Here is an 11,808-nt window from a genome sequence, read left to right as displayed (position 1 = left end):
GCTGTCTTTAAACACATTCAGGACACTTTTTCCACTATATACTACATCCTGATGCGTTTTCAGGACATTCTGAATCAAACAAACACAATTTTTGTTTTTGTTTTTTTCCCCAGTACATGTTTATTGTGTTGAAACAGCAGAAAACAGCAGCGGCATGCAAACACTTCTAGCTAAAGGAGGAAGATCACCAGAGCAGATCCGGGTGTACTACGAAGCAAGTTTGACATATCCGGGCTTTGTTTGTGCAAGCTGGATCAACAAAACCTAAAACCCCCGATCAGAGATGATGTTTATCGTGACGGCGGTTATCAGCTTTTTATTGTTTTCTTCACCACACTTTGTGCACGCTCACATAAAAGAGGGCGTTTAACCCCGAAAGTGACTCATCTTTTGCACAAAGTGAACCGATTACACGCCGCCTACTTCTGTCAGAAAGAACAGGTTGTTATAATGGAGAGCTGTGAAGAATATAAATACATTTTAGAGTAAAAAAGCATCACTATTACTGCAGCTGATGCAGGTAGAAAACTGTTGATTTGTGTTTCTTCTCAATGCAGCTGCACTTTAGGGCTCTGAAACTTAGAAATTTAGGTCTGACGTTGTCCTATAATGGAGGAGATCGCTTTAGTTTTTGGCCAAATCAAAGACAAATTAATCTTATTTACTGGATATTCTAACCAGTTTTCTGATCTGTGCTCTATTAGCTGCAGTGAAACAGATTTGGCAGGACCAAACATAAAAACATATTTATCTATTTTCTGCATCTCCTGGTGAATGCATATCGTTTCCAGATAAAACCTCAGCTGCTCGGAGAGAATATCGTCAGGAAACTAATTGCTGAAAGGCTTCTTGTAGCTGATTTAAACCCCAAACTCTGAACAGAATCTCCTCCAGAGCGGGTCTAGCCGTGCAGCTTCAGATTAAAAAGATCTTTCGTGACGCTGAAAACTCTGATCTCAGGCTGAACATACCTAATTTTTCTTGCTTCCCAGTGCAGCCCTCTGGTTTTTCTATCCCACGGTCCTCGTCACACTGCTCATGCACGGCACATCGCTCTCTCCATGTTCTCTTAAGCGCTGTTATTATTGACCAAACAAGAAGCTGCATTTTTTTTCCCAACTACACTGACTTTGCGCTACATCCTGTCTAAGCAGATGTGTTCTTAATGGAGCCTATTCTACTGAGAGGAAGATAAGGAGGCATCACATGTGGAGGCCTGAGCACATGCCAGGTGGTGTGATCATGCAGACATGTGCAGCAGAAATGGTCATTTGCCATCTTTCTTCCCAGCTTTAAAATGACTTTATACTGCACATACTTACATATAATACAACAATTTTATCAAAAAAAAAAAAAAAGCAGGCGAGGATGAGTTGAAGGTCTACATGAGTGGCTGCAGGTTTTTACCACCGTCCTAATAATTAACCAGCAAATGCTCCTCTGACCAGTACGATTCATTTAGGAGGTGCCTGTGGAATGTTTTTACCGTCTCAGTTGGATCGCTACGAGAATCTCCGACAGATTCAAATGGGACAGGAGAGAATAAGGTCTGTTGGAGGGGAAAAAGGCTCCAGCTGTAGAGCATCTCTGGGGAAATGTGGCATGCTGCATTCCTTAGGTGTGCCCTGTCTTCCTCACTTTGTCATCCTCAGGATATCACTTCAATGGGGACATTTTCCTTTCTGCATTGGCCCGAGCTTGCGTCACTCCTTTTCCTTCTCTGCTCCGATTGGTTAATTAGTCCAGCGAGTCGTCCGGGTATGGGGTCGGAGAATCCATCTGTTCCCTCCAGATTTTTCTGCCCAAATCTAAGACCTACTGGTGTTACATTTAAAGGGGACGCAGAATTATCTGACTGCTGGCATTCTCTCCCGAATGAAACTGCCTGGTGGTTTTGGGTTTCTTTTTTTTTTTTTTTTTTTTCGCTGCTGCCAAATCTCCTGAGAGAGCTCAGGGCTTCAGTCCAGTGAGTCTGAGACAATAAGTTCACAGTATCAAATGGAACAGCTCTAGTCCAGTCCTCAAACTATCAATCAGCATTTGTTTTTCCTATTCCTAGTCTGTGGTTGTGCACCGTGCAACAGACGGTGTTCCTATTTCTACGTGGACACCGAGTGAAACGGAGAGCTTCTCCTCCCGTCTGTTTTCTAGTAGTAGTCTTCGTAGTTCTTGGGGTTGAGGCAGTAGAGGATGGCGCCTCCGAAAGAGAAGATGGTGGATCCCCAGGCGAGTCCGTAGCCCCAGTTAAACTCGTGGTACACCCTCAGGCTGACTGTTTCGATGAACTTGATGGGGAACAAAACCAAGCTGCACACCTGAAGCACCACTGCAAGAGAAATGAAGAAGATCAATCAGAGCCTCCCACCTGACCCCTTAAAATCAGCTGATCATCATCTACAATAACTAATGATGCAATTCATCGTTTTACCTCCATACTACGAATATTTGCAGAGCTACAGGCCCTTAAAGTGCACAGAGGTCGTCATTTCTGAGCTTCATAACGTCATCAGACACATGACGTGTTCAGGGCTGAAAAACACATCTGAGTTCTGCAACTAAATCAGTTTTACATCCATCCAGGTGTCACAATCTAAACACTAAATATGGTTTTTGTTCATTTTTTCTATAGCCAATTTTGAGCATCAATATTATATTTTAACCTAAAATTTGCACCACGGGCAAAATATCTCTGACTAATAATATGACTACATTAAAACATATTATGACACAGAAGAAATCGTGTCTAGAAGATGATCCTGGTGTCAAATGTAGGTAAAAACGATCCTTTCTTGTCTAGAACTTGTTCTGACCAACCACCATCAGCCTTGAAAGTTTACCCAGAATTCACTTTGCAAAGTTTTCTCTGGTGAATGATCAGAAACCAGAAACACATCCAGGATACTGATGATTGTTTCTATGACTCTGTGTCATAGACATTAAACTGCTGCAGTCTGACTGTTCACACGATGATACATCCCATAATACTGATGCTCACATTTGGTTTAGGAAAAAAAATGAACCAAAACCAGATTTAGTGTTCAGACTGTGACACCTGGATGGATGTAGAACTGATCTGGTGTCAGTTTTTTACCAGAGCTCGGAGGTGTTTTTCCTCCTGACATGTCATGTGTCTGTCTGCTGAACTGATGAACTGATGAGGCTCAGAAATCGTTGGTCATACGAGAAATGAGCAAAAACCAGATTTAGTCAGATTTGTGACACCTGGATGGATGTGAAACTGATCTGGTTGTAGTTTTTAGCAGAACTCAGAACTAAAAATAAGTCTGTTTCCTCACAGCTGCAGGGAAAAGTTGCACAAATTATAAAGCACAAAATTTCTACACAACACCATGAACTTCAAGGGCCTGTAACTCTGAATATATTTATAGTATGAAGATCAAATTTTGCATGACTTCATTAAAGATACTAAAGTTGTTGTATTATAAAAATTAGCTGATTCTGAGGAGGTCAGGTGGGCCGTTTTCAGAAATGTGGGACTAAACAGTGTACTAACGTCAAAATAAATATGGAAAACACTTATAGAAAGACAGATTTATTATTAAACAGCCACTGAAATCTTGCATTAAAGCTTGAAATAGTTAAAAGACGATGCAGATAATTCATTTTTTTGGATGCTGCTTAGTCGTTGTTTTGCATTTTTCTTCCCTCTCGTCTCCAACAGCTTGCTTCTCTACCTGCACAGAAGAGCATGACGGCCACCGGCTTGTAGCAGCGACTCCTGGAGCCGAAGCAGAGCGACTCCAGAGCCACGAGGAAGGCGAGCAGGGTGAGGGCAGCTCCCCCCAGCAGCAGGGCCAGCGTGGCGATCTGCCAGTCTGAGAAACAAACACAGAGACGGGAGACGGGAGAGGCGTGAAATCGCAGCGAGACACACGGCGACATAGGTGGCTTAAAAAAGAGCTTCCTCCGGAGAGCCGTGTCGCTGCTGCTGACAGGAATCAGGAGAGTGTGGAGGCAGATGAGGAGGCTTTAAAGTGGCAGAAAGGGTCACAGGCCACGGCGGTGCACCGCTGCATAGCTCACTCTCACGTAAAAATGATTCCACCCATTACAGTTTATGCTGAATTACCGCAGCGTAAACACAAACTATTGGCGGTGGGACGGCTGCATATTCTGAGAAGCTGGCGATGTTTTGATGCGAGCCGCCGGGGAGCCACAGGCCGGTGGCAGAGGAGGAATGTGAGCGATGCGGCGGCGAGCAGCACAGCACTTTGTGGCTGACAAGAAGCAAACAAACGCACACATTTCCACGCTTGGGTAATGGATCCCAGTGCAGCAGAAAGCGAATCTGCGAGGTGACTCAGATAATGAGCATCCCTCCCTCTCTCTCTCTCTCTCTCTCTCTCGGCCGGTGCCAGCTCAGCAGCATTCTCAGCATTTCATTCAGATTTACTCCGAAAACACTCAACTGGAAACAGCTGCCGCTCAATCTTGCTTTTTCTCCTCCGGAAGCCTGCGTGTTTGTCAAGAAGAGGAAAAACAGGAACACTTTGTGCACAAAAAAAACCTCCAGTGTGTTTAAGAAAACCAGTTTTAATCAGCTGAGGATTGTTGAGAGACACAATATATGTTATTGTTTAGAGATTAAGGATCTCTTCTATAGCTGCTCCGTGGAAACAGGAGGCCTATATGTAAACAGGCAGAGGATATTATGATGAGGCAGTTGATTACACAGGAGGAAATCATTTTAAGTGCACTGGGTGGAAAAAATAGAACAAAAAAATCAAAGCAGGATCTCTGTATGTGGTTAAATATTACAGTGAGTGGAAAAGTTCACACTGACAGACTTCAGTTTGGATGCATTTTGTATTTTTTTTAGCAAGTAAACAAGGTATTGTCTGTCTGAGTTCAAAAAATTAAGCATTGCCAAGAATCCTGCCTCTCCATTGAGACAAAAAAAATCATTAAAACCTTCACCAGCGGGGAGAAAGTGACTGAACATAAGCTGCTTAAAATAGTTGCCACTCTTGTTGGAGGGAAACTTTATTCCAGGGGCCAAGCAGCTCAAATATAAACAAACAGCAGCTACTTTTGACCAAATATGGTTCAGGATTTAGAGTTTAAAAATGGGTCCTGTCACCACAGGATGTTGGAAGGAGCCCACAGAAAGCAGAACCCTCCAGTGTGCAGCCTGCACGGCGCGGCAGACCCCCTCTAAAGACTCCCAGCAAACGGGTTGCAGCAGCTTGACCTGCAGTCGTCGGAGCCTGTCGCTGCTCAGATATCTTCTCTGGGTCAGTTTGCTGCCTTCAGCTGAGCCGGTCTGCAGCTTTATCAGCCGCCTCACCAAACAGCAGGATGCAAAAAAACTCATCTCATCTCAGATTTGGAACAGACCCTGTGCAAGAAACGCAGCCAGAGTCGGAGCGCTTTAAGGCTTCGACGAGCGAGAAGCGCCAAACTATTAATCTGAGCCCCGCGTGATGACAGATGGAAAAGGAGATACAGTGAGGAGATCCAATCTGAGCATTAATTATGGTCCCCTGTGTGCATGTCGGGGTGTTAATCGAAAAAATCCTGCAGGGCCCCAATTCAGTTTCTTTGTCTGGGACAATGGTGGAAGATCTGTGTCACAGAAGAGCCTGGAGTGAGTCGCTGTCACCCGCTCTCAGCCTCACTGAGCTGTTTGATGATCTGCAGTCAGAAGTTGAAGCCTTCAGAGTCTTTGAGCAAGGCACTAGACCTCCTCCACCGCCGACGCTGTGCAGACCCGACCTGCCTCACAGAGAGGACAGGAACCCAGATCCCGGATCGATAGCGCGCTGCATTATTAATACTCTTTTCCATCAGTGCATCGGACTGAGCTGCTCGCACACCGACTCCACATTCGTCCCTCCAGCTCACACCACTCTGACATCAGCTCGCTGCGCTCTGGCATCGCCGCTCCACATTCCTGACTCTGCACTGGAGCTTCACCTTCGATGCTCGACCTCCGACCCTCCTCGCTGCACTCTGAGTTCAGGAGAACTGTTCCCACCACTTCATTAAATGCAGGGCTGCGAGCAAAAACCTCATTTAACTATAATAAGTTGAGCTGCATCAACTTAACTTTATGTGTAATTTAAACTCAAATGTCTGCATTGGTTGATCTAAAACTAACTCAAGTTGAGGTAACTTCATGAAATTGGCTTGAAAGCTTAACAACCTACTTAACATTGGAGCAACTTGTTTTTTTGTTTTTTAAAATTTGCCCAACTTGAGCTCATATCGTTGATACTTGAGTACAAAAATAATGTAGAAATACTCGTCGGAACAACTTAATTTTTACAAGTACTCAAACTCCAGTCATCAAATAAGTGATTCTTAAAAGCATCTTCGACTGCAGAGGAAACCCTACTTCCTGTATCCTAATAGAGTTTGTTGCTTGAACATAATTTCATTAGAAGTTGTCAAAACTCAAAAATTGATGCAAACTATTGAGCCTAAATATATTTTTTGTGTCTAAATGTGTGTTTTAGAGACAAAGAGAAAGAAAAAGAAGGATGTCATCTGCATGGCTGCAAGAAAAAACAATAAATGTACTGATTTACATTAGAACACACAACTATTAACATTATTTTGATATAATAATGTTGCACCAACTTAATATTGTGCGAGATATGAACACAGATTTCTAAACTAGTTGCTTTAAAGCTAAATTCAAGTGGAGGTAACTTAATGAAGCTGGTTTAAACTATTTTCCTCACCTTGACGTCAGGATTTCAAATCTAATCTCATATCCACACCAAAGCAACTTTTTAAATTTGCCAACTTAAAAACTTGCATTCATAATTAAAGTACTTAAATTACAACTTGATTTTTATGAGTTATCAACTTAAGAACTTGTCTTTATGCTGCCAATCAGTAAACAAGTGATGATACAAAATACATTTGATTGTAGAGGAAAAGCTAATTCCTCTTGTTGGTTGAACATAATTTCACTCCAAGTTGTCATAACTCAAGAAAAACTGATGCGAACTGTCCTGTTGAAGGTTTCTGTGGAGCCCAAACCTTGTTTTTTTAGAGCGTAAGTGTGTCAGAGAGACAAACAGAAAGAAAAGGACGGCTAGCAGCCCTGAACAAGCCAATCCCTTGTGTCTGCTTTCTAACTCGCACTGCGTTTTCTTGAGGTTTCCAGGACAAACACACACACACACACACACACACACACACAGGCCTTCAGAACAAGCTGAAAACATCTGAGCGGCCAGCTGCTGTTTCAAACTAACAGGATTTATTTAATGCCCAGAGCATGACACTGAGGAAATATTGGGGGGCTGAAGAGAGAGAGAGAGAGAGTAGAGGGAGGGGGGCAGAAACTGATTACTGGGATTCAAATCAATAAGCCGAGCCAAGCACCAGCCCGAGGAAATGGGAAGTTCGCTGTGTGCATTTACTGTGGTATGCTGCTGCTGCTGCTGCTGGTGCAGAGGGCCGACATGGAGGCAGCATGTCTTTATATGGCACCAAAGTGCACTTTGTCTGCGCTGACAGAGGAGGAACGAGGCCAGAGTGACCCACGGTTACTCATCTCAGACAGAAAGAAAACAGTTTGTCAGAGTAACAAAAACACAACTCACCTCTCGGCTCGCAGGAGGAGGCCGGAGGCAGCGAAAATGAAATATAGACGAGCTCACATAGACACAGAACCTAAGAAACCCAACAGCAGGACGGGCCGGGATAAAAATATATGAGCCTCAGCTCCATTAATATTTAAAGAATCTGCTTTTTAGACAACTGACGAACATCATTTCACACAATATTTACTAAGAATTTAAGCACATCTACAGAAAAAACCCCAACATGAGTCGAGAACATTTAGTTTTCTGCTCAATTTTTTGCATTTGGGCTGTAACAGGATTCTGTTAGTTTATGCATTTTATCATCCAGTGCAACCAAATACAGAAATAAACTTGACCTAGAAACCAGAGTTGAATTATTGCAATAAGAATTAAAATTACACAGGCTGGTGCTGCATCGCTGGGTTTGATTTTATTTAGTTTTTTTTTGCATCAAAGCTTTTTAAATAGGATTTTTTGCACATTTTACATTACGTACTGTGTATTTTGCATATTTTAGGACTAATTATTTGCCCCTTTTGTGCATTTCTATCCCTGTTATTACCCGTACAGTTCACTGGATTCACTACACTTGCTGTTTATTTGACTTCTTGAACATTTTTCACCAAAACACTGAGTCCAGCTCCTCTCATGTGAAAACCTCCTTGGCAATAAAACTCATTCTGATTCTGATCAACAAATTTTTTCCTCTTTTTTTTTTATTCTCTCCCTGACAGAATAAATTCTCTCAAAGTTCAGCCAGATTCTTTACTGTTCTGACTGAATGGAAATATGAAATGCTTCCAGAAACGAAGCCCAACAAGGAGACTCCATAAAGAAGTTTCCTTAACGCATTTGTGGAGAGCTTCACTCGTTTCCCTGGTTACTAATCTGCAGGCATCTGGATCTCTGGGGAGTTCTCTGCTCCGGAGCTGCCCTGCTCCTTGGCCGCTGAAGAAACCCACACAAAGGCTCATTTTGTACGCAACAAAAGGCCAAATGAAACCCCAGCTGGACCGCTCCTGGCGAGCACAAATTCCCACATCGCTGCTGCGCGCTGGGCCAAAGTTTCAGGAGAGGTTAACCACGAAACCAGAGCTTGTTCATCCAGTCTCAGGCTACAAGATAAACTTTCTACACTTACTTCGCGTGGAAAAGTTGTGCAGTTTAAATTAACCAGGCAATTATAAAGTAATTAACACTTGCGCTCTCCTGGGTCAGCCTCCTTCTATCAGCTCTCAGAACGCATCAGCGCTGCGGAGCCTCGTCGGCATCCCTCAGCTCTCAGCATCTGACTCTCATTTCAATATGAATGCGGCTGTTTGTCTGCACCCACAAATCCGTGAAAGTACAAAACCCGACCGGAGGAAAACTTCCCCAACAACATGGAGGCGCGTCGGGCTCACCGGTGGCCAGCGTGCTGCTGCAGGACCAGTCCACGGAGCTGACGGGCTTCCAGCAGGACACCCACAGGGACAGGTAGTACTGGTCGTCCGCCGTGACCCACGCGGGGCTCAGCACGGCGCCCCCGTCCAGGCACAGCGCCAGGAACACGCACACCAGACCCACAGACTTGAGGGGCGTCAGCGGGCGCACCCGGTTCTCCTCCGCGCCGCTCACCGACGAAGCCATGGTGGCGAAGTGAGTCACCCGTTGAGACGCGCGCGGCCGCAGCAGGAGGGGGACAGCATGCGAGTCCCGAGTCGCTCCTCGAGTCCTCACAGCGAGTTTTTAAAGTCCGCGTCCGAGCCGGAGGGTGCAGGATGCGCAGCGCCGCTCAGTGCGCGTCCTGCTGCCGCCGCGGATCACCGGAGCTCTGCCGGTGGAGGCGGCTGCGCTCCCAGATAACCGGAGCGGCACCGGCTGGGTCCTAGCGCCGACACCAGGGCGACAGACACCCAAAAAAACCATCAGGTACAAGTAAGTTTGGACCTGAGTAAATATAGAGAATAAGCAAAAGTTCTACTGATCAGATCCTCCAACCAGAACTCCTCACAATTTACAATAACTTCAGTTTATTAAATGAAAACGGTTCTAACTTCATACTATGAATGTTTTCAGCTGAACGACTCATAACTTCACATTTTCAGAGACAAAAACACAGCTTTGGTTTTAACTACATCCTCTGCAGGTATCACGGTCTGAAGAATGAACCTGGAAAATCTTAAAATATAAAAAATCTGTAGTAAATCAGCGAAAATCGATGTAAAGATAATTATATTCTTTAGCTAATTTAAATACAATAAAACAAATCATTTTATGGTCACACATTGTTAAAGAGTTATTTGCAGTTTAAAAAATGGAGAGATTTTTGATGTGGATATTATATACAGTTTTAGCCTTTTTAAATTTACAGTTAGGATGTAAATCAATATTTTTTTCTGTGATTTTACTTGATATTATGTGCACTTACTCTTATTTTTATTTTTCTAGTTTATTTCTTTTATTTCTTATACTGAGAGATAAGATTCACCACGGTCATATTTCTTGTTTGTGTTTACAAACTTGGCCGCTAAAGTTGACTCTGAAAATTGATTTTGATTTTAATTTAACAAAATGGAAATATCTGCAAAATGATGATTTTTTATTTTTTTTGGCTGATTTAAATAAAGTTTAAAAAGTAGTGCAATTTTATGGTCAAGTGTTGAAAAAAAAAAAAAAGAAGAAGAAGAAGAAAAGAAAGAAAAACAAAGATTTTTAATGTGGACTTTTTATTCATTTATTTTTATTTTACAATTTTAACCTCTTATTTATTTATTTATTTATCTATTTTACAGTTAACTTGTATATTAATACATTTTCTGTTATTTTACTAGATAGTATCTGTAATTTAAGAAAACAGGAGAAATATCAGTAAAACAACAGCAAATTGTTGATAAAATTAGAGTTAAAAACTGGTGAAAGTCCTATATTTAGTAAAGTATGTTACCCTGGATGTGTTTAAGATTTATCAACTGGGTTGTTAGAAATGTATGAAGTGCATCAACAGATTGCTGAACTCTGAACAATACCCAGCGTTTGCTGTAAGTTGTTATTCTCACAATGTCATGATGCAAATTTTGAGGATCTGAGGACTGTTTTTGTGCAGTTTTCTATAAAAACCTAAGTTCCTGCAGTCACATTCTTTAACTCATAGTATGAAAAGGTTTGCTGTAAATGTAATTTTTTGTCATTTTCCTTTTCTCACTTCTAAAAAAAAAAATGTCAGCAGAATGCACTGAAAATCAAGCTGACTTGCATGTATTAGATGGATCATTTTTCCTTTAAATATTCTCCGTCACCTGCAGTCTCGTGTGGCTGAATTGGAAAATTGACCGAGTTTATTGACTTTTTACTACATTATCTCAAAGCCTACTTGTAATTTCAGGGTTTAATGTGCAACCCGAGTCTCTGTCCGGATGCTGTGGAGCCTGAAGACGGTGTTAATGTAGACGTCTTTACAACACAACTGATAAATATGGTGGTGGAAGAGCTGCTGGAGGTTCTCCTGCTGCTCTCTGGCCCAGAAATGTCGATGAACATGCAGCAGACAGGTACAGGCCAAACATCCGCTGATACAAATCTATTTTCAGACAAGTAATCTGTCAGGTTTTCTCTTTTAATTTACATCCACCATGCAACCCATCACACTGCTGCTCCCTTTCTATGGCTCCATCCTGCACTTTAAAGGCACATTTCTGTCTCTTTTGCTCTCAAACACACTCTGGAGGAAGCTTACGCTGCTCATTTTTCCCCCTAATTGAACTCAGCTAATTCTGTGTCCTCGGGGAAGAATCTCAGGATTAATTCACATTGATTAACGCACACACACGGACACATACACTCGGGGAGGAAAGCATGTTTTAAGCAAATTAACTTCACTGCTACATTTAATAAGAAGTGCAGCATCTGTGTTGGACTCCTTCAAGTAAAAGGTTTGCTGCAGTGAGGAAAAATAGAGCTCATTGAGTTAAAAAAAATCCCCAAAGTTTTAAATTTAATGAAGCAAATATGATGTGCAGGTTTATGCTATGACAGAAAAACTCACTCTCATTTGTGTATTTTGTGTGTGTGTGTGTGTGTGTGTGTTGATGTTTGTACCCATCAGGTCTCTGCTGATTACAATCTGCACCGAACAGTAATGATGTGGAAAGACTTCGCCGCCAGGAACAGCTGACCTACACACACACACACACACACACACACACACACACACACACACACACACACAGGTAGACACACACACACACACAGGTAGAAAATATCAATG

General features: G+C 42.6%; 1 protein-coding gene across 1 annotated transcript; it reads right to left on the bottom strand.

The window, feature by feature from the left end:
* Positions 1–94: 94 nt before the first annotated feature.
* tmem47 (transmembrane protein 47) lies at positions 95–9,370 on the bottom strand. Its single transcript, XM_008292039.1, has 3 exons — positions 8,966–9,370; positions 3,696–3,836; positions 95–2,326 (listed from the first exon to the last, which is right to left on the bottom strand). Exons 1-3 carry the CDS (start codon positions 9,189–9,191, stop codon positions 2,148–2,150), a joined length of 546 nt encoding a protein of 181 aa, XP_008290261.1. The 5' UTR covers positions 9,192–9,370; the 3' UTR covers positions 95–2,147.
* Between the last annotated feature and the right edge of the window lie 2,438 nt (positions 9,371–11,808).

The sequence above is a fragment of the Stegastes partitus genome, unplaced genomic scaffold (genome assembly GCF_000690725.1).
Source record: "Stegastes partitus isolate 25-593 unplaced genomic scaffold, Stegastes_partitus-1.0.2 Scaffold780, whole genome shotgun sequence".
Taxonomy (NCBI): Eukaryota; Metazoa; Chordata; class Actinopteri; family Pomacentridae; genus Stegastes; species Stegastes partitus.
Note: the sequence above shows the minus strand (reverse complement) of the source record. Positions and strands in the feature narration are given on the sequence as shown.

Bases quoted from the DNA above. Each gene is read 5' to 3' on its own strand.
- tmem47 (XM_008292039.1), bottom strand. From the start codon at position 9,191: ATGGCTTCGTCGGTGAGCGGCGCGGAGGAGAACCGGGTGCGCCCGCTG. The intron at 3,837-8,965 runs GTGAGCCCGACG...TTTGTTTCTCAG, and splicing joins CAGCAGCACGCTGGCCACCG to ACTGGCAGATCGCCACGCTG. The intron at 2,327-3,695 runs GTAGAGAAGCAA...TTTCTCTTGCAG, and splicing joins CGTCATGCTCTTCTGTGCAG to TGGTGCTTCAGGTGTGCAGC.